Here is a 26,483-nt window from a genome sequence, read left to right as displayed (position 1 = left end):
TAAACAGAGGCACTCATAAAGCTTTAACATAATCATTTTCCATAAGTCCAGTTTTATTTAGATATTACATGATTGCACATAGATACACTTAGACATTTTATATTATATATAAAATATAGATAATGTGGGAGTTTCTGACAAATGATTGTTAATGAAAATTTATTAGCTATATAACCTTTGAATGCCAGAGAAACTTCACTATATACAAATTAGCACTAAGATCCAAGTTCTTTTTTAAAAATATTTTATTTATTTATTTTTAGAGAGGGGAAGAGAGGGAGAAAGAGAAGGAGAGAAACATCAATGTGTGGTTGCATTTCACACGCCCCCAGCAGGGACCTGGCCTGCAACCCAGGATGTGCCCTGACTGGGAATCGATCCAGCAACCCTTTGGTTCGAGGTCTGGTGCTCAATCTACTGAGCCACACCAGCTAGGGCCAGGTCCCATTTTTTGAACTTTGGTTGTATGCATATGCCTCAATCACCAAGAAACAAACAATAATGTTAATTTAAAAAGAAAAAAACACCCAAGAAACAAAAAGTCCTCCAGATTTCTTGAATCTATTATTTTTAAACACCATTTGGGGAAGTTCTCTTTTATTCTACCTTTTCTTCCATCTTGGTCAGTTTCTGAAACCATTATCGATATAAACTGATCAGAGGAAACAGGACAAACCACAGCAGATAAAGGCAGTGTCTCAAAAGAATTATTTATGGAAATTATTGTCTTGAATACAAAACTGTTTTAACGTAGGAGATTTGTATTGTGTAACATGCATAAAAAAGTCCCAACTCTTAAATTTCAAAATTTGAAAACTCAATGTCATCATAACAAAAGTTGGGGATGAAAGGCTCACAGAGATATCTTCAACAAACCCGTTAGAGAGGTTCTTGGATTCCAGCTTCTTCCCTGCACCACTGGCCTCTGCTGGCTGCAGAGGCAGTTTGTATCACACACAGGCATCAAAATGAGGCCTGATGAGGTGAGAACCACCTTTCATGAGAATTCACAAGAAATCTGATGGGCAAAGAAAGAACAAAGAATGAAGATTGAAACAGAAAAAATGGGGGGACAAAAGAGAGGGCTTAGATGTACAAACTGACAACTGCACGTATGTGGAAGGGACTGCACCCTTGCATACAAGTGTGGATTATACACACATTTATATTAAGTCAGTTCATATATTACACCTGACAAGTCTAACAGGATGTTTCTGCTAAGAGGTGGAAGGAGGTTCTATTTACTGTTCCTCAGGCCCCAGTTCTTTGTCCTGGCTGGTTGGTGGTCTCTGCACAGGACTCAACAGCATGGTACATGAATGGGTAAAGCTTCATGTCTGGCCCGGGGGTGGAACAGTTTCTACATTCTTCATTGTAATATCGTAGCAACAGCTTATATACTTCTCCTGGAGAGTAAAAGGCCAGACCAATTAGCATATTAAGTTATGAAGATGGATGAAATTACTGAAGAACACTCAGTTTTATCTTAAATAACATATACTTAAAGTTAACTATTGAAAATAGAGTGTGAATACCTTAAGGAAACTACTTATTAGCTCATGATTACAACCGGCTATATATAGGATGGGACAAAAGTAGGTTTACAGTTGTGAGTACATGAAACACAGTTTATTCTTGTATTGTTATTTATTAATTATTGTACTATTTTCCATATGAACGACTATAAACCTACTGTTGTCCACCCTGTATAGTGCATTTATCATGCATCACTTTGGGAGTTCGCGGCAACTCTCATTCTACATTAAGCTCCTATGGTAGCAAGGCCTTTCATGTCCAGCTGAAATCCACTAGATAAGGATGCTGGCGTATCTGATAAATATCATTGAGAGTAAGGCCTTTTAGGTTTGAACTTACCTTCCTACACCTTCCCTCTTTTAGTTTTTAGTTTAGCATACAAAAACATAAAAATGGACACTAAGTCCAGTTTCTTAGACTTACTTTAACAAGCTGATAAACTTTTCAGAATGTGGATGACACTTTGCCAGAAAAAATGATTCTACAAATGTTGCTTTCTAAGACTTTGGCCTCCCAACCCTCAAAATCACACTTCATTTTTTCTTATTTACTGCGATCCATCCAGATTTCGCAGGTGTTCCTCCTGCTAAATCTATCTAGACACCAGTTTCAAGACTATCTCCTACTTACCAACAGTCAGCTTTTTTTCAGTAAGAAAAGTGTGCATGCTGTAAATGTCTCTCATCAATTCTGAGTCCCCAAAGGTGAAATAAACCACATCTCGCTCAGCTACAGCAGCTGCCAGTATCTGTATTAAGGCTGTAGCAAAGAGAAAAAACATAGCTATAAGATGACACTTCCCATCAAGACACCTTTAGTTATTCCAACCAGCTAAATTATAGCTGCTATGCCAAAGAGTTATCCTGTGTTAAAGATTTATAAACCTAATAAACACATTATTAGAAATGGTAAATACAGGGTGGGTATAAATCATCTATTTGTGTGACTTTTCAGACATGCTGCTGAGACTATCATTAAGCCACAGAATTCCTACTCAAGTGCCTTTGTGGGAAAACACAGCACGTCAAGGCACTAGAGTGGTATTTCTTCTTGCTTATATTAATCTGGAACTAAAATTTTTGTGTTTGTTTGCCTAAGTATTTTGTCTCATTACAGTCACTGGTCTTTTGTGTACTAAGAGTTTCTGAGATTTTCCCTGACCAATGTCCTTGGAAGGTATAATGCCCTCATTAATCCTGCAGCAAGCATTCTCATCCCTCCTGCTCTCCACCTCTACCAATCACAGTAGCAGGTAGTGAATGTAACTGAAAACGTGGGACAGTAACTCTGGCTTGCTGGAATGGGAAAGTCATTTAGAACCACTGTCCCTAGGAGTCAAAGTTACAAATCACTGAGACTCAAGTATGTTTCTAAAAGTTAAGTTTCTTTATAATTTTCTTCTCAACAGACAAAATTTAATTTTAAATACCACAAAATTGAACACAGGTACAATAAATGCCCTTTTGCTTAATAAGACTTTTTCCTTAATAAAAAAGGAGGTAGAAATCAAACTATAATGGGGTAAGTTTTATATAGTTTTACTTTTTTGAAGCATGTTAATATTCTATATATTCAAAAACTAAAACTAAAACATAAGAATGGTAATGAGAAGGAACCTATAATTGAAAGCAAACTAAAACAAATGAGACTAATTTTATTTCAAAAGAATAACATAACTACACAGAAGGGAAAGGAAAAAGAAAAAGATGAAAGAAAGAACTAATGTAACTTATTAACACAATATTTGACTAATATACTCTCAGTTCCACGTTTTCAGTTACATTCACTACCTGCTACTGTGATTGGTAGAGGTGGAGAGCAGGAGGGATGAGAATGCTTGCTGCAGGATTAATGAGGGCATTATACCTTCCAAGGACATTGGTCAGGGAAAATCTCAGAAACTCTTAGTACACAAAAGACCAGTGACTGTAATGAGACAAAATACTTAGGCAAACAAACACAAAAATTTTAGTTCCAGATTAATATAAGCAAGAAGAAATACCACTCAGGGGCATGAAGGAATTACAAACAAATTCCTCACTCTTTTTAGGTCTGCTTACTTATAGTACAAGCAAATCAATTCTGAAAGTATTTGTAAATATATTTCAGGATTGAACAAGTAAATAAAAGTTGACATTATTGAGAGCCAGGATTCTCTCTAATGGAAAAAGACCAAAAAAAGTTCTGAGAGGAGACAGATTGAAATGGAAGGCACTGGTGCATGGTCCAACATCTAAAATATGAACATATTGTGTGTGTGTGTGTGTGTGTGTGTGTGTGTGTGTGTGTGTGTGTGAGAGAGAGAGAGAGAGAGAGAGAGAGAGAATATCTCTTTAGCTTTGTCTGCTGAGAAAGCCCAAAAGAAGACATACCAGTAGCAGTGAGCACACCTAGTGACCATATCTTGGTATCTAATACCATTTCCCCTAAAAGGAGCTGGATTCCTCAGAGAAATGCCTGATTCATATGGTTTGGACATAATAGGTACAAGACGAGCCCAAAAGGTTTTGCTATCAGAGGAGGTAAAGAAATGTTAAAAAAAAAAATGATGGGAGAAAAAATTGATGGGAGCTTGTCACAAGGATACAAGAGCCAACTGGAAAAATCTCCCCCTAGCCAAATCTGGACAAGCTAAGGACAAAAATGTTAAGTACAGTAATATATGAATTGCTGAGTCCACACTGATAATACATAATAAATAGAAAAGAGGAAGAAGGGCTTTTGCTCACAGGAGAAAGCCAAGGACTAACCAGTTAAGTGTGAAGAGACTGCTAGAGTGAGGTAATCTTTTTGCAACTCTCATGGCAAAAATGGAATCTGGTAAAAATCATTAAAGGATACTAAATTTAAGACATTTTGTCTTAAAGTGTCTTTCTACAGACTGCTTATAAGCTACAAAAAAGAAAAAAGAAAAAACCCTCAATATTCATACAGTGGAGAAATCAGACATCATCTTGACTGGGTGATCAAAATTAACATCACCATTGGGGTCAGATGGTCATCAAATGCCACTATAACCATGCAGTGCTCTGACTGAGAATGCATAACCTCAACCTAGTTATGAGGAAACAGCAAACAAACTAAAGGAACACTGTGTTCTTAAAACACATCAATGTCATAAAAGACAAAGAAAGGCTCTGGAAATACTCCAGATTCAAAAGAAGGCTAAAAGAAATGACAATTAAATGCAATGCTTGACTCTAGACCCTGTACTGGAGGGCAAGAGCTATAAATGGTTCTATTAGGCCACCTGACAAAACTGGAACATAGATGATAGAGTAGATAAAAATATTCTGTCAATGTATAATTATGAATTTAATAACTAAGATGTGTTTTTAAAATGTTTTTAAAAATTTTATTTATTTTTAGAGAAAGGGGAAGGGAGGGAGAAAAAGAGGGAGAGAAACATTGATGTGAGAGAAACATCAATTGGCTGCCTCTTGCTTGCCCTCAACTGGGGACCCGACTCCTCATGACCCAGCCATGTGGCCTCACTACCAATCGAACCAGCAACCTCTCAGTTTGCCGTATGATACCCAACCCACTAAGCCATGATGGTCAGGGCAATTCTAATATGTTTTATATAGAAAATATTTTATTCTTAGGAAGCACACTGAAATACTTAGGAAAAGGGGCATAATGTATGTAACAAACTCAAATGATTCAGAAAAAAATTGTGTGTATCCATATAAATATACAAAGTCTGTCCAGAAGGTATCTAGCCATTTAATATTTAAAAGTTTGTTGAAGAAGGTACAAGATACAAGAAACATTGTACATAGGACAATGATGCCTCAGTCCTCTTCAGAGTAGGCACCTTGGAACCTCACACAGTTCTCCCAATCACTGTCAGCTGCCCCATTGTATTTTCCTGAATCTTATCGACAGTCTGAAATCTCTTCCCTTTCAAAGGTGATTTTAGTTTTGGGAAAAGCTAGAAGTCTCAGGGCACCAAATCTGGGCTGTAGAGGGGCTGAGTCACCTGGGTGATTTGATGTTTCACCAAAAAACTCTGCATAAGATGTGATGCATGAGCGGATGCATTGTTGTGAAGCTGCCAATCACCAGTTGCCCATAGCTGTGTCCTTCTGAATCATCTGAATAGTTTCAGTGGAGGAATGTTCAAGCTTAACGCAAAATTTGATGCAGATTTGTTGCTCTACTTGCTCAGTCATTTTGAATGTGACAGACACACAGTATACATGATTACTCAATGGCATCCACCCCACTGACTAGTACAGTGAAGTTGTCATTGTTCATGCATGTGCATTCCAGTCCACTCTCCTTGGCTGTCAGGTGCACATGGTTCTTGTTATATTAACAATGGCTGGACTTTTTCCAGACAGACCTTGTAGATACACACACATGTATGTCTGTACACACACACACACGCCCGTGCACACACACACACAGAAAGAGGTGTTAATTTTACTTTTTGTAATTTTCATACATTTGAAGTTATTTTCAAATAAAAAGTTTTAAAATTTATGTAGGAATCTGATATTTAAGATGAGTTGAGTATCCTCCCATTTTTAAGAAAGAATATAAGAAACTATACTATATGTGAGATTGTAAAATACCAAAGTATTTCCTAATTTCCAAACTAATATATTTATTGGGTATCCATAATATGACTAGGCCTCATTAATCTTAGACTACTGAAAGTAATTAATCTCAAAAGAGATGTTTTAATTAAAACTGCTCATCCAACTTGTGTATACATTAAAGCTTCAATACACTCAATTTCAAAAGGTTCCAACTATCCTAAACTACATATACGAATGGAAACTAATCACTTGTCATCTTCCTCTACCAAGAGGTATCATTTCTTATCTTAGTTTGAATGAGATTTTGGCTTTAAGTATTTCCTATTTAAAGAGAGAGAGAGAGAGACCCAAAGAAATGTCCTTTTAATTCTATTTTTTCCTTATATACAGAAATACTATAAATGTGGTCATTTGCCATTCAAGAAAATGAAATATGATAAAACATTAAAAATTTATCTCCCTATAAAGCTTATTTTTAAAATGCTTCATAGGCCAAGAGCATCTGAGAGCTTGCTCCTCAGCATATGTTGTCAGCTTGGCTCAGAAAAATTCTTATCAAAATTAAAAAAAAAAAAATGCTTCATAGGCCATTTTGTCCCTGTGGATAGGCTCATGGAGATAAGCTTGACAGAGTTACCAAAAATAGGCCAGTTCCTAACAAGAGACACCAATTCACATTATGTTCTTGATTTCACATCTGTTTCTGTTTGGGTGCAAATTGTAACATAAGCATGTGTTAGACAAGTTGAGACTGGACATAGGAGACCCCATTCAGTTCTCATTCTTTACTACCTACCTCAATTTGTGACTTCAGCCAAGTTACTTAATTTTCTTCCCAGAATTTCCCCCAGCTATGCAATAAAGGAGTTCAATCAGGTCCCCAAAGACTCTTTCTGAATGTAGAATTCCATAATCTCTGCTATAATTTTTCTCTTTTCATTGGATATTAGACTATACACTCACTAGTAAAATTTTCAGAAATTACTCTTAACCCTAGATACATCAGTAATCACTAATAAAAGATTATTTTAAACAGAATTGTCTTTAGACTTCACTATCTACAACATCCCCAAGACCTTTATATATCTAGAGAATTGTGTTTTATGAGTTAACTGAACCCTCTTGCATCACAAATTTAATAGGATGTGTGGCCTGACTCCAAGTATGATATAAAAGCATCAAATTCTAACTTCAAGCACAAGTAGGTGCCAAAATAATCACTTAAATTAACCTATGGGGAGCTCGGTTTTAATTTTCTTTTTGGCATCAATGTTAAGCTATGAAAGAAGTTCAAATAAATATGAATAACATCAAAAAACAATTCACAGTGTCCTCTTGCAACAGATGAACCAAACAAAAAATGAGAAAAATGATGGATACTCACACCACAGGTGTGGTTGGAGGCCATCAGGGTGTAATTTTTGTAACAACTGCTAATACTGAGATCTTTTCTAGCAGCTCTATAAGCACAAACTCAAGATTTAAAATGATTAACTCAATCCTTACAAAAACTGAATAAGGTAAATATTAGTATTATCTCCATTTTGAATTTAAGGAAATATAGCCATCAAAGGTTAAGTAATTTGTTTAAGGTAATAAAACCAAAAAGGAGTGGAGCTTGGAGTTGAATCCTAACAGTCTGACTGAAAAACTTGTGCCTCACCCACTAGGCTGTAAAGCTGCCATGCCAAGTCATACTGCTCTACTCCAAGCAAATTTACCATGTGGTGGTCAGAATAACTGCCCCAAATTGTTTATTTATATTATTTAAATACATGCTTGCAAGAAGGCTAAAATAGCATAGATCTGAAAGTATACTGATGTCCTTCTTCATTAACCCAAGCTGTTTTGTGAGCTCACATGCCCCTATTATCTTGAAAGCTCCAGCACTGCTACCAGCCCCAATTTTAGGTGACTTTTCCAGGCCAACTTGTATTCTCTAATTGGTATTGTCCTCTGGCTGCTATTTTTAATCTTGACACCACCTGCCTGCAGCCTACTGCCCATCCTCAGCCCCAGAGTGGATATTACCAAAAGTTCAATCTGTGGTCCTTTCATCTGCTTTAACTACTCTCTTTCTACAAGAATTCAACCATCATTTCTAGAATGTCACCTCCCAAATCTAGATACAGATCCAGAGTTTGGCCAATAAAGTAACAGCAAGAGCACAGACACTGGGCTCTTGGGTATCAATCCTAGTTTGAATCCTAACACTGCCACTTGATATCCTGTGACCCCAGACTAGTTACTTACTTCTTTATGATTCAGTTATCTCACCTCTAAAGATAAAAATAAAACCTACTTAATAGGTTTCTATGAGGTAATGTAAAGAAAGCACTTAGTACAATGCCTGAAACGGAATGCATTAAACATGTTCAATAATAATAATAATAACAACAACAACAGCAACAACATATTTTGGTTTTTGAGGAAGAAAGGCCAAGTTTGAATACTAGTTTTGATACTACCTGTCTCTCTTCGAATAGATTTATTAGCCTCTCTACAAACCTTGGTTTCATTATCTTAAAAATGAGGCTAATAAACTGAATGGTAACTATGCAAACTAAAGAAGAGAATGCAGTATTTCTTAAACCTGGCTGATCATCAGCAACTCCCAGAGTTTAAAAAAAGAAAACTCAAAAGGCATTTTCCTGATTCTCTAAGTCAGTGGCATCTCCAAGGTGCTGATAACTATTCCACTCACTCTAGTCATTTTGAATGCACTATCATACAAGACCCTATTCTAGGCATTGGGTTCATAGAAGAGAGCAATGCAGAGATGTTAAAGAATGAATATCTACTAAAGTATGTAGGAGCAAGGCTGTGAGAAAAATGGAGAGTATGATATGTTCTGACGGAAGAATGCAAAGAGAAGAGGAACCTGTAGTAGTCATATTGGGTGGCCTAGCCCATAACTCTATTTTTCTACCTTCCATTTTTTGTTGGCAGTCACCCCTTCCCCACTTTCACAGCCAGAATTCCTGAAAACCCCAAAGATACAGGCAGGCCAGCCATAGCATGAATATAAAATGATTTATCAGTATAGTCTATATTCCCATCTTTTCCAGAACATTGGCTTTTCTGGAGTTTAGCTATCTGGATTCCAAAACAGCAAAATAACTAGTAAAGACATCATTAAGGCTTGCTATAAATGAGACATAAGTTACAAAACAAAACAAATTTATATAAATTTTTATAATCTCGGAAAACTTTAATGTAAACATGGAAATAAAAATCAACTGCATATGCTCTTAATCTTGTTAGGGGATGTTTCTAATGTTTAATGACTCCCTGGTTGTGATGATTTAGTCCAAGGGAGGGAGAGTGATCCAAGTTGGTCAAATTAGAATATTTCCATGGGATTCTTAATCTAAGGAGACCTCCTTTACTCTAGGAATTCAACTGTAATATTGTAAGCCTGGAACTATATGGTCACAGCTCCAGCCATGCAGAGGTAACCAATGGAAATAGAAGAAAATAAGGTCATCATCTTGAAAGAAGCAGGCAGGGGAGCAACCAACACACAACATGAGAGGAAGCATCTGATTTCAGGGTCCAGTCTTCCCTGAAGCCAACCTTACTCTGCCTTTCTCGGCCACATCAGCCAATAATAACCTCTCATGCTTAAGTGATAAGGTACGTTAGTGTCTCCCGTAACTGAAAGAATCCAAACACAGAACTTTTTTGTAGATTGGGGACATGGGGTGAGTGAGAGCGGAAGAGGGATTTTTGTGGAATAGTTAACAATAGAGTGAAGTCTTAAAGGAACAGAAGGAATTAGCCAGATATAGATTATCTAAGAATACGCAAAACTGGGGAGATCCAAGACGGTGGTGGAGTAAGTGTAAGTTACACTAAACACCTCCCAGGACCAATCTGGAATTATAACTACATTATAGAGAAATCACCCTGAGTAGCCAACTGAACACTAGCTGGAAAGAAGCCTTATGACCAAGGACAGAAAGAAGAAATCACTTCACCATGTAGTAACTGGTAGGGATATAGAGGAGGCACAAGAGGGATGGCTGGGATCCATGGGCAGCAGCTAAAATTCCAAAGGGATGTTTCAGCAGCTGGTGGGTTCCCATGAGAAGTGTGAGGTCTAAACCCCAAGCTGAGCTCCCCACCCTACAGCACCAGAGCCAGAAAGAAACCCACAAAACATCCAGCTGTGAAATGCAGCAGGGTTTTGTCTGCCAGGGAGAGATGGCTGGAGACACTGAGAGCCTCTTAAAGGACCAAAGCACAAAATATCATTTGCAGCCACTTACCCTGGGCTCCAGCAGAGGAAAGCCACAGTGGACTTGAGATGCTTGAGGAGAGCCTGGGGTTGGTGGCCCTGGGGAGAGCACTGAAGGAACAGCGACCAGAATCCCTGTGCTGAGTCATTCCCCATACTGCAGAAGCTACCTTTCTCATGCAGAGGACTACTAAGTGCCATCGGCCTGAGGGGAAGCAATAGCCCTGCAGGAATTACTCTGCCCCACCTTGTGGAGCTTAAGCCCAGCTGTTGATTACAGCTTGATTAGTTTAAGGACTGATCAGTGTAACAACTGATTAGTTTAACAACTAAGGCAGAAAATTAAAAGAAGCAACAAAAATGGGAAGACAAAGAAACAGGCAACAAATGAAAGGACAAAAGAATTCTCCAGAAGAAGAGCTAGATGAAATAAATGGAGGCAAGCAATTTATCAGAGAGTTTAGAGTAATTTTTATAACGATATTCAACAGCATGGAAAACATAAAAAAATACCAGTCAGAAATAAAGAATGTGATATCTGAAATAAATAATACCCTGGAAGGAATAAACAGTAGGTTAAATGAAGCAGAGGACTGAATCAGTGATTTGGAAGACAAGGTATAAAAAAAACACCCAGGCAGAGCAGCAAAAAGCAAAGAGAATTTGATAACCCTGAGGAGGGCTGAAGAAACATTATAGACAACATGAAGTGAAACAACATCTGCATCTTGGGAATACCAGATGGAGAAGAGAGCGAACAGGGCTCAAGAACCTATTTGAAGAAATAATGATGGAAAACTTCCCTAATCTGGTGAAGGAAAAAGACATACAAGTCCAGGAAGCTCAGAGAGTCCCAAACAAGTTGGACCCAAAGAGGCCTATAAAGAGGCCTATCATATAATTAAAATGACAAGACTTAAAGATAAGGAGAGAATCCTAAAAGCTGCAAGATAAAAGCAGGTATACCCACAAGGGCGCACCAACTGGACCGTCATCTGCTTCCGCAACAGAAATGTTTCAGGCCAGAAAGGAGTAGTGTGAAATATTCAAAGTGATGAAAAGCAAAGACCTACAACCAAGGCTACTTTACTCAGCAAGGCTACCATTTAAAAATGAAGGAGAGCCCTGGCTGCTGTGGCTCAGTGGACTGAGTGCTAGCCTGTGAACCAAAGAGTCACTGGTTCAATTCCCAGTCAGGGAACACACCTGGGTTGTAGGCCAGGTCCCCAGTAGGGGGTGTGAGAGAAGCAACCACACACTGATGTTCCTATCCCTCTCCCTCCCTCCCTTCCCCTCTCTCTAAAAATAAATAAAATCTTTTAAAAAAAACCCTAAATAAATAAAATCAAAGGAGAAATAAAGAGCCACCCAGACAAGAAAATGCTAAAGGAGTTTGTTAACACCAAACCAGTGCTGCAACAAATGCTAAAGGGCTTGCTTTAAGAAGAAGAAAAAAAAGAGGAAAAAAAACCCCCCTGAAGAAAACAGTCTAACAATAAAATGGCACTACATATGTATCGATCAACAATCACCTTAAATATAAATGGCTTAAATGCTCCAACCCAAAGACAAAGGGTCACTGAATGGAAAAGGAAACAAAACTCATGTATATGCTGCCTTCAAGAGACACATCTCAGATCAAAAGATAAATACAGACTAAAAGTAAAGGGATGGAAAAAGATATTTCATGCAAATAGAAAAGAAAAAAAAAGCTGGAGTAGCAGTACTTATATGACAAAATAGACTTTAAAACCAAGGCTATATATAGTAAGAGACAAAGAAGGACACTACATAATGATAAAAGGAACAATCCAACAAGAGGATACAACCCTAGTAAACATTTATGCACCCAATATAAGAGCACCTACATATGTGAAGCAAATCTTGATGGTCATGAGGAGAGAGAGTGACAGAAATAGTCACAGTTGGGAGTTTTTGACATCCCACTGACTTCAATGGATAGATCCTCCAGGCAGAAAATCAACCAGGAGACAGCGGCCGTAAATGACACACTAGATCAAATGGACTTAACTGATATCTTCAGAGCATTTCACCCCAAAGCAGAAGAATATGCATAATTTTCACGTGCACATGGAATGCTTTCTAGAACAGACCACGTGTTAGGACACAAGAGAACTCAATAAATTTAAGAAGACTGAAATCATAACAAGCATTTTCTTTGACCACAATGCTATGAAACTAGAAATCAATCACAAGAAAACACTGAAAAACATGCAAAGGCATGGAAACTAAATAACATGTTATTAAACAATGAGTGGATCAACCACAAGATCAAGAAAGAAATCCAAAGATACCTTAAAACAAATGAAATTGAGGACACAATAATCCAAAATCTTTGGGACACAGGGAAAGCAATCCTAAGAGGGAATTTACAAAATTACAGGCCTATCTCAAAAAACAAGTAAAAGCTAAAATACACAATCTCACTTCACTCTTAAAGGAACTTTAAAAGGAAAAACAAAGCCCAAAGTGGGTGAAAGAAGGAAATAATAAAGATCAAAGTGGAAATAAACAAAATACAATGGAAAAAAATGATACAAAAGATCAAAGAATACAAGAGCTGGTCCTTTGAAAAGAAAAAAAAGATTGACAACTTTAACCAGACTCATCAAGAAAAAAGAGAAAGGACTCAAATACGTGAAATAAAAGGTGAAAGAGGTGCAATTACAACTGATAACAAAGAAATACAAAGCAGTGTGAGAAAATATTATGAATTATACAGCAACAAACTGGACAACCTGGATGAAATGGATAAATTTCTAGAAACAACCAAATCAGGAAGAACCAAAATCAGATCAGGAAGAATCAGAGAACCTGAATAAACAGATTACACCTAATGAAATTGAAGCAGTAATCAAAAAACTCCCAACAAACAAAAGCCCTGGACTGGAAGGCTTCACAGGTGATATTTACCAAACATTCTGAGAAGAACTGACACCTCATGTTCTCAAACTATTTAACAAAATTCAAGAGTAGGGAAGACTCCCAAATTTATTTTACAAAGTCAGCATTATCCTAATTCCAAAATCAGTTAAAAACACTAAAAAAAAAAAGAAAATTATACACCAATATCCCTGATAAACTTAAATGCTAAAATCCTCAACAAATAATTAGCAACCCGAACACAGCAGTGCATCAAAAAGATCATATACCATGACCAAATGGGATTTATTCTGGGAATGCAGGTTGGTACAACATTCACAAATCAATAAATGTGATTAATTATGCAAAGAAAATGAAGGATAAAAGCCACATGATCATATCAATAGATGCAGAGAAAGGATTTGATAAAATGCAGTACCCATTCATGATAAAAGCTCTCAGCAAAATGGGAATAGAGGGAACATACCTCAACATAATAAAGGCCACATAAGACAAACTCACTTCCAGCATTATACTCAATGGGCAAAAAGTACAAGCATTGCCTTTAAGATAGAGAACAAGACAGTGATGTCTGGCACTGGCTGGTGTGGCTCAGTGGATTGAGTGCTGGCATGCAAATCAAAGCGTTGCTGGTTCAAACCCAGCTTGGGTTACAGGCCAGGTCCCGAGTGGGGGGCGTGAGCGCACAAGAGGCAACCACACATTGACGTTTCTCTCCTTCTCTCTCTTCCTCCTTTCCCCTCTCTAAAGGTAAATTTAAAAAGCTCTTTTAAAAAAAATGACAAGGATGTCCATGTTCACTTCTCTTATTTGACAATTCATCATAGTAATGGAAGTACTAGCCACAGCAATCCAACGAGAAGAAGAAATAAAAGGTATTCAAATTGGAAAGGAAGAAGTAAAACTGTCTTTATTTGCAGATGACATGACATTGTACATTGAGCACCACAAAGATTTACCAAGAAACTACTACAACTGATAACTGAATTCAGCAAAGTAGCAGGACACAAAATTAATATCCAGAAATCAGTCGCATTTTTATATTCCAATAGCAAAATAAAAGGGAAATGAAGAAAACAATACCATTCACAAATGCTACAAAAGGAATACAATACCTAGGAATAAATCTAACCAAGGATGTAAAAGACTTGTATTTGGAAAATTATAAGAAACTGAAGAAGATACAAATAAGTGGAAACACACATCGTGTTCATGGAAAGAAAGAACTGACATCATTAAAACGTCCATACTGCCCCCCAAAATCTATAACTTCAATACAATTCTTATCAAGATTCCAATGACATATTTCACAGAACTAGAACAAATATTTCAAAATTAGACAATCAAGATGGCAGAGGAGTGAGTGGAAGTCAACACTGACCTCCTCCCAGGACCAACTTGGAATTACAACTAAATTGTGGAGAAATCACCTGGAACAAATAATTGAACAATAGCGAGAGGATCCTTATAGCCTTGGAGATAGAGAAGAATCAGCTTTAGCACAACCTAGCTGGTAAGGAGTGCGGTAGAGACCTGAGAAGGTGGGCACGGCGCCCACAGGCAGCAGCACCAGAAGGATATTGAAACAGCCGTTTGGATCCCCGTGAGAAGAGGGGACTAAACCATAAGCGGGGACCTTCAGTCAACAGCAACAGAGCCCCAAAAAGTACACACATAAGAGCCAGCTGCGAAAAGCAGTAGGGTTGCTCCCTGCTAGAGATAAGCAGCCAGAGATGCAAAGAGCCGTTCAAAGGGCCAACCCAATATTTTTATTTGCAGCCACTTGCCATGGTCTTTGGTAAAGTGGGGGGCAGAATGAACTACAGACTGAGGAGACTGAAGAAGGGGGCTTTGGGGAGAGAACTGAAAAAGTAGCCGGAGGGATCCCGGTGCTGACTCCTCCCCCATACCCATCTTGCTCCAAGCAGACCACTCCCCTACCTGGCAACAGTGTGAGAAGACACAATAACACTGCCCCCAGGAGGGACTCCAGCCCCACCCTGAGTTGTCTAAGCTGGTCTGCTGAGTGCAGAGTGAATAGATTAACAACTGAAGAAGAGAGCCACAAACAGTAGATTCCTGGAAGTCTTGAACAGACTGTCTAAGGTCAGACAGGGAAAACATCTGACATCATCAGAGGCAGGCTGAGAAAAGAAAGCAGTCTCCTACGATAGAAATTTACACCACAAAGTCAGGAGATCAAGACAGATCGATTTCAGAACGAGAAGCAAAAAAGAAGAGTCTCACAAATAATGGGAAGACAAAGAAACACCCCCCACTCAAAATGAAAGGAGGAATCCCCACAAAGAGAACTAAATGAAATAGAGGCAAGTAAACTATCAGATATTGAGTTCCAACAACAGTTCTAAGGAAGCTCAATGAGTTCAGTGAGCGCAGAAAGAATTACAAAAAACTACAGAGAAACTATGAGGAACTTACTGCAAACTATATCACAATGAAAAAGGAGATCAAAACTATCAATAAGAGACAAGAGGAAATGAAGAACACTTTTCTGAATTGAAGAACACAGTCGAAGGAATCAAAAGCAGGCAAGATGAAGCCAAGGACTGAATCAGCAAACTGAAAGAAAAAGCTCCCAGAAAGAGCAAAAAATGGAAAAAAGACTCAAAAAGAATGAAAAGGCATTTAGGAAATGCAGGACAACCTGAAATGTAACAATATCCATATAATAGGGATACCAGAAGGAGAAGAGGAATGGGAAGGGATAGAGAACCTGTTTGAAAAAGTAATGTTGAAAACTCCCATAAATGGAGGAGAGATAAAGTCACACAAGTCCAGGAAGCACAGAGGGTCCCATTCAAGAGGAACCCAATGTGGCCCACTCCAAGACACATCATCATTAAAATGGCAAATATCAAAGACAAACAAAGAATCCTAAAGCAAGCAAGACAGAAAGAGGTAGTAACATACAACGGAGACCCGGTATGGCTAGCAGCTGACTTCTCAACAGAAATGCTAAAAGCCAGAAGGGAATGGCAAGGAATATTCCAAGTAATGAAAAGCACAGGCCTGCAACCAAGACTGCTCTACCCCTCAAGGCTCTCAATTAAAAGGGAAGGCAAAATAAGGAGTTTCCCAGACAAAAGAAGGCTAAAAGAATACTCCTCCACCAAACTAGCACTGCAAGATATGCTAAAAGGACTGCTTTAAGATGAAGAAAAAGAGTCTATGTATACCCAGTTCCTTTCTCAGTCACCAATACTTGATATTACCAATATTTTTAATACTTATTAATCTGATAGTGACAATGATGTGTTATTTTCATTGTTCCTTTATTATTTGTTTAAATGAAACCTGTTTTTGTATATTTCTTGCCTTTTTCTATTATTTTAAAAAAGCTTTAAATGACTTTTTGGTATTCCTCATCCCTTTTTTGATTAAATGTTTGTAGAATTTTTTCCCTAAAACAAAAAATATTAACCCTTTTTAGATGTGTGGCAAATACTTTCCCATTCTGTTACTTGTCCTTTAACTTTTTTTTATATGTATGTATATTACTAGAGTCTTAAATGTTTAATACAGTCATATTGTCAATATTTTACTTTATACCTTCTGGGTTTGAATATTTTACTTCAGGTCATGAAGAATATTATTTTGTACTCCTTAGATTTTACATATTGATTTTTAACTCACCTGAATATTTCTTGTATAATGTGCGAAATAGGGCTCTATATTTGTTTTATTTCAAGCAATAGTGGTTCATGTACTGTATGTGTTGAATAAGCCTTATTTTCCCCATTGATTTGAAATATCCATTGAATCATATATTACATTGTTAGACAGATATATACATTTGTTTCTAGAATGCTTATTTTATTTCATTGATCTACTTGATTATTTCTGCGCTGGTGCCATGTTGTTTTAATTGCTGAGACTTTATAATGGATTTAAAATTTTTAATATTCTATAATGGATCTTGACATTTAAAAAAATAAATTAAAAAAAATCTACCTGCATTTAAAATAAAAAGAAAGAGAGAAGGAACTTCTGCCTTTTGCAACATGCTGGAGCTGGAGAATATTATGCTAAGTGAAATAAGCCAGTTGGTGAAAGACAAATACCATATAATCTCACCTATAAATGCAATCTTTGCAACATAATAAACTAACGAACAAAATAAACCACAGGCAAGTAAACATGGAGCAGACTGAAAGTGACCAGAGGGGATGGGGAAAGAGGACAATGATGGATAGAAGGGAAGGGACTAGACAAAGAATATGTATGAATGACCCATGAACATGGACAACAGTGTGGGAATTTACTGTGAGAGTGGGGCGGTAGGGACGGGATGGGTGGAGGGAGGAAAGGGGGAAAAATTGAGGCAACTGTAATAGAATAAACATGATTTAAAAATTTTAAAAAAATGTATATGGAACCACACAAGGCCCCACATAGCAACACAATAATGAGAAAGAAGAACAAAGTTGGAGGAATCATGCTACCTAACTGTAATATGAAGCCATAGTAATCAATACAGTATGGTACTGGCATAAAAACAGACACATAGATTGAAGTAACATAATAGAGAGCCCAGAAACAAACCCACAGCTTTATAATCAATTAATATTTGACAGAGAAAGCAAGCACATAGAATGGGCTAAAGTCAGTTTATTCAATAAACGGTATTGGGAAAATTGGACAGATACGTGCAGAAAAATGAAACTAGGCCACCTTCTTATACCATGCAGAATAATTAATTCAAAATGAATTAGAGACTTAAATGTTAGATCTGAAACCATACAAATCCTAGATGAAAACATAGGCAGCAAAATCTCAGACACTGATAATAGCAATATTTTATTGGGTATATCTCCCCAGGCAAGGGAAAGAAGAAAAAATAAATTAATGGGACTATATGAAATTAAAAAGTTTTTGCACAGCAAAGGAAATCATCACCAAAATAAAAAGACATTCCATAGAGTGGGAGAGCATATTTGCTGATACATCTGATAAAGAGTTGATATCCAAGATTTATAAAGCACTTATGAAACTCAACACCAAAAAAATGAACAATCCAATAAAAAATGGGCAAAGGACCCAAATAGACACCTCTCTAAAGAGGATATACAGAAGGCCAATAGATATATGAAAGGATGCTCAACATCACTAATCATCAGAGAAATGCAAATTAAAACCACAATGAGATACTATCTCACACCTGTCAAAATGGCTATCATCAATAAGTCAACAAACAAGTGTGGCAAAGACGTGGAGAAAGGGGAACCCTTTTGCACTGCTGGTGGGAATGCAGACTGGTGCAGCCACTGTGGAAAGCTGTATGGAGATACCACAAAAAATTAAAAATGTATCTGTCTTTTGACCTAGTGATCCCACTTCTGGGAATATACCTGAAGGAACCCAAAACACTAATTCAAAAAAACACAAGCACCCCTATGTTCACTGCAGCGTTATTTACAGTCATCAACATATGGAAGCAGCCCAAATGTCCATCAATAGATAAGTGGATAAAACATCTCTGGGACATTTACACAATGGAATACTACTCGGCCGTAACAAAGAAAAATATTTTACCCTTTGCAACAGTATGGATGGACCCAGAGAATATTATGCTAAGTGAAATAAGCCAGTCAGCAAAAGACAAATATCATATGATTTCAATCACATGTGGAATCTAATGAACAAACAACAAGGAAAATGGGGTCAGACTAATAGATGAAGAGCAGGATGACAGCTAGTGTGGGGGTCTTTTACAGGGTGGAAGGACTGAGCAAAAAGGAAAAGGGACTCATGGACATGGACAACAGTGTGGTAATTGCTGGGGCGAGTTGGGTTAAGGGGACTAAATGGTAATGGAAAAAATACAATACAGATAAAAAAAGAATATGCAAAACTGTAGATTGAAAACAGGTTTTCACAAGTTGTTGAATAATTTTGTTAAGTAGAAATTCATTCAGCATATTGTAGTTGCAAGTCATTTTTGGATACTGAAAGTCTACATCAAGATACTTTTAATTATGATAAAGTAGCATTGGCATAATCTCTCACAAGTCAGGTGAAACAATATGGAGATATGTAAAAAATAAACACTGAAGGAAATGCAAAAAGAAACTGATAAAAACACAATAAAACAAAAATAACTTTAAAGTACCAATCTGTCTTTCTTGGTGCACTCAATCTCTTCACAATGCAAGCACAAAAAAATGAGATCACAAATTGATTGTTAGTCCACAAAGAGAAGCTGAAAACTCTCCGAAAAGTAGAAATAATATTGTCTATACTCTTTGATTACAGTGCAATAAAATTAGAAATAAGGTATAAAAGAAACATTTTTTAAAAGAAAACCCAACTATTTAGAAATGGTTTTAAATTACCTCCTCAGAATCTCATGTGTGCTTGATGGTACACTTAGGACAGGAGTCCACTCCATAGTCTCTACTGAGATGAGATTAATAAAATTTCAAAAACCCACATTGCTTCAATATTAACAGTGAAAAAAGGCCAAGTGACTTACAGCATCATAACTTTTCCTGAGTCTACCAGGGAGCTGAGTTTTGCAAGGCAATGAAAAGCATGACAAGCCACTTCAAGAAGAGATGAATCACAGAAACTATTATCTTTGAAAGAGCACAGAAGAAAGAGATGGCCACCATATAAACAGGCAGGAATAAATCAGTTAAAACTAATAACGTGTTAAAAGTCAAATGTGGGCTGAGGAGTCCCTTTGGAAAATCTAGGACATCCACAAATAGGAAAGTTCAAAATCACTCAAAAGCTTTTCCACAGGCCTCTGCAGGGTACTCAGAAAGATGGGGGTTCAGGTAAGAGGACAAGAGTGCCCCTTTGGAGCAATGATGTGCAGGAAGTGACTGGATATTGCTGGGGGACAGGCACCAAACCCTTCCCTCTTCCCCATGTCCTTTTTTTCCTACTCTCTGTCTCCAAGGGCCATTGGTTGCCTGGGACAGAAAGTCATTAATAACTGCCTGTTGAATAAATATATGAAAAATATTTTTAACAGTTGTATGTATAACATACAATGAAAGTAGTTCAAAATTAAATTGTTACAAATTGCAATACTCATGTACAATTAGGCAACACAGATTAAAAATATTTTTGCCTTTTTTCTAGTAAGAGAAATACAAGCTTAAGGATTTACATATGCCCATGTTCTTCCTTTGTGGTTTTGTTTTTTTTTTTAAACTATACTTTCTTCCTTCTTTCTCTTATAAGGTAGGGGCAGCACCTGATAGTTCAGAAAAGTCTTCATGAAAGGTTTAGTAAAACCTAGGGACAGATGAGGAGGGCCTGTAGAGAAAATGTTAATACTGGCCCAGTGTTTATCTGCTTGCAAAGGGTTTTAGTTTCCCAAATTGGTATCATCTACTGAGACTCTGAATTGGACCAGGGCCTCTGATTATTCTTTATGTACTTATTCTATCTCCCTAATTCTGGTTCATTAGCACATGTATCTTTCTTGGTGCTCTCTCCTCTCAAGATTAATCTAGGATTTACTTTGTTCGTGTCTGTGATGTTGACTAATGAGAAGGGGGTCTTATAAAAGAGGAACATATACCATCTTGATGGCTGACTTTTTAAAATTGAGATATAATTGACCTATAACATTATATTAGTTTTACGTATACAACATGCTTTGATATTTGCATATTGTGAGAAATAAATGACCACCACAGTAAGTCTAGTTAACATTCATCTCCATACACAGTTACAAAAATTTATTTTCTTGTGATGAGAGCTTTCAAGGTCTACTCTTTTAGCAACTTTCAAACATACAGTACAGTATTGTTAACCACAGTTGTCATGCTGTACATTGTATCCCCATGATTTATTCATTTTGTAAGTGGAAGTTGGTACCTTTTGACACATTTCTCCAGTTTCACCCCTGCCCCACCACTTCTGGCAACCACCAAGCTGTGCTTTATATCTATGAGTGGTTTTTCGTTTTGTTTTGTTTTTAGATTCCACATGTAAGTAAGATCATAATATCTGTCTTTCTCTGTCTCACTTCGCATAATGCCCTTGAGATCCTCTTATGTTGTCAGAAAAAAATTTTTTTGAAGATTTTATTTATTTATTTTTAGAGAGAAGGAAAGGGAGGGCGAAAGAGAGGGAGAAAAACATCAATGTGTGGTTGTCTCTCGTGAACCTCCAGCTGAGGGCCTGGCCAGCAACTCAGGCATGTTCCCTGACTGGGAATCGAATTGGAAACATTTTGGTTCTCAGGCTGGCACTCAGTCCACTGAGCCACACCAGCCAGGGCATGCTGTCAGAAAATTTTTTGATAAGATTTTTTGTTACAAAAACCAATGTACGGAGTGGGGCAAAAGTAGGTTTACAGTTGCTTATATGGAAAATACAATAATAAATAATAATACAAGGATAAACTCTGAGTTGTGCATACTCACAACTATAAACCTACTCTTGCCCCACCCTGTATGCTCACAGTAGAAAAATACAGATTAAAAAGAAAAAGACCATCTACATCACTCACCTAGATAACCATAGTTAATCTTTGCATACAAACAGATAAACAGAGAGAATCTCAAATTTGTGTATGATACTTTATGTTCATTTATTGTAAAAAATAATTATATTATGTATACTGTGTATTTCCTCCCAATTTGGCAGATTCCAAAAGAATCCTTTCAGCAGTTATATGTCTGAAATAGTTAGTAATGGCTGCATAATATTTTGTTACATAGATATACCAAACTTCTCTATTTTGAAAATCAGTTTTAGTAAATAATCCCTTACTGAAAAACACTAGGAATACTTCTAATTTTTAAAATGATTTTTCAAGCAAATAAAGGATTGGGTATGGTCAAAAAGTCACTCCAAAGTTTAAATCTCAATAATTGAGGAAATAAAGGACATAATGAAAATCTTTGACTACTATACTTGATAGTCACCAGTGGAATCACCCTGCAGTCTGAAAGCCTTTATCTCATAAAGAAAAAAGAGAGATACACCTTTATAAAGTTTCCTAAATTGTCTATCACAAATGACCAAAGGTTATGGCAGACATTGTTTCTGGGTTGATGGTATGGATTATACTCATTCATTTTACTTAAAAGAAAAACAGAAAAAAGTATCTGTCCTAAGATCAGTAAGTCCAGAGTGAAAAATAAGTTTCCTCAAATAAATTCAGAATGATAAAAAATTTCATAAAATAAAACCCAGAAATGTTTTTCTATAGACTTCAAGACATTGACAATTACATTTAATTTTTACTTTTGAGTTGAAAACAATGTGGGCAAAAGTATTTACAATGAAAAAATAAAGATTTTTCTAAACACATAACAAAACTGAAAACATGTAAAAATTAACTCCATATGACAATAACCCAACAGGCTGAAATAAATTTAAAAACCGAGAAAAATACTGCAACATGTGACAAATAATTAATATTTCTTTTTTTTTTTTAGTATGTAAGCACAGTTTATTAGTGATATGTTCTCATGGAGGAGAACAGACCTAGCCTAGGTGGGTAAGAAAGGCACAGGCACTTGGCCTCTGTCCTGAGGACCTGCATAATTGTGAGGTGGGGCGAAGGAATGAGTATGGGCTTGGTGAGAGAAGGTGGTGCATACTCCTCCAAGGGAGGGCATGACCTCCTAAGCATAAGTATGGGTGGGAGTTTGTTAACTCAGATTTCCATCTTGCTTCAGACCACCTCTTGTTATCCTTTTAAAAATGGATACATGGCTGGAGGTAGTTAATCGAAGTTATTTAAGAGCTTTTCCTGCAAGTACTATGGTCCCCCTCCCAGCCCTCCTCCTTCTCCTAAATTTCCACCTAACATTTTACCCGCTCAAGCATTAGGAACTCAAATCTTTGGAGACTTCAGGGTGACAAATGCTCTGGCTACTTCCTGCTGTAAAGGGACATTGAGACTTGTTGGGGTTCTGTCTACTTGCTAACTACTGATTGGAGGAGGTTGAGGGAAATGAATAATTAATATTTCTTAACATACAAATGAAAAATCAAAATAATTCCCTAACAGCTAAATAGCTGAGGACATGAAAATGCAATTTGCAAAATAAATAAAAATGAGCAACCAACATGAAATACATTGAACCTCAGAGAAATTAAAAATCCCATCTTGGTGAGGGTGCCCCATGCAAGGAAGACAATGTAATTCAGAAGGACAATTTGCAGTTAAGTATCAAAATATAAAGTATATATATCTTTTGAGTCATTAATCTTACTTCTAGGAATTAACCCTAATAAAACAATTATATATAGCATTATAATTATATACTGCAGTATTGCTTATTATATAAGATAAAGAAAGTAAATCAACTGTCTATGAATGGAGAAGGAGTGAAATAAATTATGGTATACAAGGTACATACAACAGAATAGCATGCAGCTATTTAAAAAAATATCAATGGTGGACATACATTTCTTGATGTGGAAAGCCATCCATGAGACTGTGAGGTTTTCAAAATAAGGGAGTCAGAGCATGGAATATATGGTGTGATCTTATTAATGTCAAAAGTTACATAGATTGTTACACAGAAATGTCTGAATGGATGGTCTCCAAAAAGTTAACAGTGAGTTCTGGTGATTTTCACATATATCAGGATAATTTTCTGGATTTAAAATATTATTATAAACATGTGTCATTGTTATAAAAAGAGACTCATAAATTATGACAGACTCAACTGTCTTATTCCCAGTGATTAGTTTTATCTATATCTAGTTTGGCTATCAAGGACAGCTGGCTAGTTAATGTTTGCTTTGTTAATTTGGTAAACACAGTATAACAAAGAATCTGTCTGGTTTCAGTCTGGGGTTCCTGGCAGAAGCTTCAGAAGCCCTTGGAATTTCCTAAGTGATAGTGTCTTTGTTTTGCTAATGAGTTGACTCCTAAAGGGCCCCAAGATAGCTTCAGCATTGGGACTTTTAGCCATTGAATTCCAGGGAGTAAAGGGAGGTTTGAAAATGATGCGGCCAATGTTCCAATCAGTGATCCCTGTGTATGAAGTCCCAATAAAAACTTTGGACACCAAAGGTCAGTGGAGCTTCTTGGCTAAAGAACACATTGATATTCTGGGAGAGTAACTACCCTGACATCACAGGGAGAAGATACGGAGTTTTGTATTCCCTCCCAGATTTCACCCTATGTCTATCCTTTATAATAAAATTGTAACAGCACCTTACTGAGTTCTATGAGTCACTCTTGTAAATTATTACACTGTAGGAGAATTGTCAGAACCTCCCAACTTGTAGCCAGTTGGTCAGTTATGTGTGGCCTGGAGAACACCCACCCTCCACCTCAGACTTTTGGCTCATCTAAAGTAGGGGTGGTCTTGTGAAGGACTTTGCACTTAACCTGTGAGGTCTACTCTAACTCCAGGTAGTGAAGTGTCAGGATTGTACTCATATTGCAATACACCCAGTTGGTGTCAGACCAGTTGGGTTGACAAAGAACAGTAATAATAATCCTAAGTAATGATATAATACTTTTTTATATAACTGATACTTTTGAGAGTAGAGGAGATGTAATAATCTGGTAAATGGCCAAAGGCTTTGTTGATCAGGTTTTATGATTTTTATGCAACAATAAAATGCAAGAAATGTTTATCCTTCTTGGGTACCCACATGTCTCCTTAGCTGTGCCATTCATGCAGCTCTGTCAAGCATTATTCCCACACATGGTATACCTCTTTTAAAGCCCTCATTACTGTGTGCTGCAGTTGTCTATGTCTCTCCCTCATATACTGAACTGAATTCCAAAGCAGGAACCACATATTAATCACGTTGTATTCTTGGAGCCAACCACAGTATCTGGTCTTGAGCATGGTTTTGAGACCAGCAACCTCAGTGTCTATCTTCCTGTCTGTCTGGGTAACAGTCTGATCTTGCTGGGCCAAGAGCACAGCAAATGTCTTATCAGTTTGGTAAATGAATGACTGAGTCAATGAAATAGCTCTGTACACAAAAGAACACTTCCATGAAGGAATGTGCTTGAGTAGGTGCTTTGGTTTTAAACTTCCTAGCTTTTCTGAATTCTTCTCTCTATTCAACTAAACACTGTGTCAGGTAGATCAGAGAAATAAGTGACTTCTGTAGGGAAATAGTAAACAAAAATAAGAATTCCTTTATACACAATAAGAAAAAAGAGAATGATGTCAAATATTTTTTCTCTTCTCTTAGATCTTTGTAGTCTCTTATTACGATAGAACATTAGAAACCCAGGTTGAAAGGCTAACTTTTCTTGATAGTTGGAATTCTTTTAACAATTTATCCATTTACCTTTTAATCTCGCATCACCCCCAAAGGCACCACAGCCCCAGTTTCCTGTGGCCACTGCAGAAAGATTCTCTGAAGGAACTCCAGGACGGAGAAATCCACAGTAGGCCTGAAGGATTAAAGAAATATCAAAGCATATGAGTTATTAAACATGAGCACTCTTTCTGGCTACATGTAATTGGATCTTTCTTCATTATCCAGTTTATGTTATCTTGCTCTCTTTTTTCCCCTTAGGTGTCAAAATACAAAGAAAACCAGAAAATCGTGGCTTACACAGAGAGTAAGAAATGATCAGTTCTAATATTTATTTGCTTTGATGCTAGACAAATCAAAGCCCTTAAACAAATACAGCTCTCATTTTCTTGTTCTGATTCAGAGACATATAAATAGAAATGTCAGAGATATTCCAAGAACTGATAGTATCGTAATTACGAACAAACTAAATGAAGGAAAGACACTTAACACACTTTTATTTGAAGGCCTTTTAAAAAAATAATTTTATTTATTTTTAGAGAGAGGAAAAGGGAGAGAGGAAGAGAGGGAGAGAAACATCAATGTGTGAGAGAAACATCAATTGGCTGCCTCTTGCACATGCTCCAACCAGGGACCTGGCCTGCAATCCAGGCACGTGTCCTGACCAGGAATTGAACACGTGACGTTTTGCTTTTCGGTATGACATCTCACCAACTGAACCACATCTGTCAGGGCTACTTGAAGGCTTTCTTTTCCCCATTAAGGTAAAAGGTTGTTACTAAAATGTTTCCTCAGCATTCTTTCTCTGAATTATTGGTACCAGATTAGTAACTGTGAATAGCTTTTTTTTTTTTTTTTAATTATTGATTTTTGAGAGAAAGAGAGAGATTGATTTGTTGTTTTACCTATTGGTTGATTCGCGTATCTGCCCTGATCAGGGATAGAACCCATAACCCCGGTGAGTCAGAACACTGCAACCAACTGAGCAACCCAGCCAGGGCTGTGGATAGCTTTTAAATGTGTTT

General features: G+C 37.0%; 1 protein-coding gene across 3 annotated transcripts in view; it reads right to left on the bottom strand.

Annotated features, from left to right (window-relative positions):
• Nucleotides 1-229: 229 nt before the first annotated feature.
• Nucleotides 230-26,483, bottom strand: part of PARG (poly(ADP-ribose) glycohydrolase) — a 181,398-nt gene continuing 155,144 nt past the window's right edge. For 2 of the 3 annotated variants that reach the window (XM_054572362.1, XM_054572360.1), the window contains exons 16-18: nucleotides 25,489-25,594; nucleotides 2,167-2,295; nucleotides 230-1,406 (exon numbers count right to left, since the gene is read on the bottom strand). In XM_054572362.1, coding sequence (XP_054428337.1) covers nucleotides 1,252-1,406; nucleotides 2,167-2,295; nucleotides 25,489-25,594 — 390 coding nt within the window. In that variant the 3' untranslated portion in view covers nucleotides 230-1,251. The remainder of the gene's footprint in view (nucleotides 1,407-2,166; nucleotides 2,296-25,488; nucleotides 25,595-26,483) is intronic. The other variant, XM_054572361.1, reaches the window with a different exon arrangement.

This window comes from Pteronotus mesoamericanus, unplaced genomic scaffold (assembly GCF_021234165.1).
Source record: "Pteronotus mesoamericanus isolate MK-2021 breed Mesoamerican mustached bat unplaced genomic scaffold, CSHL_Meso_final contig_230, whole genome shotgun sequence".
NCBI classification, from domain to species: Eukaryota; Metazoa; Chordata; class Mammalia; order Chiroptera; family Mormoopidae; genus Pteronotus; species Pteronotus mesoamericanus.
This window is presented reverse-complemented; position numbering and strand designations above follow the sequence as displayed.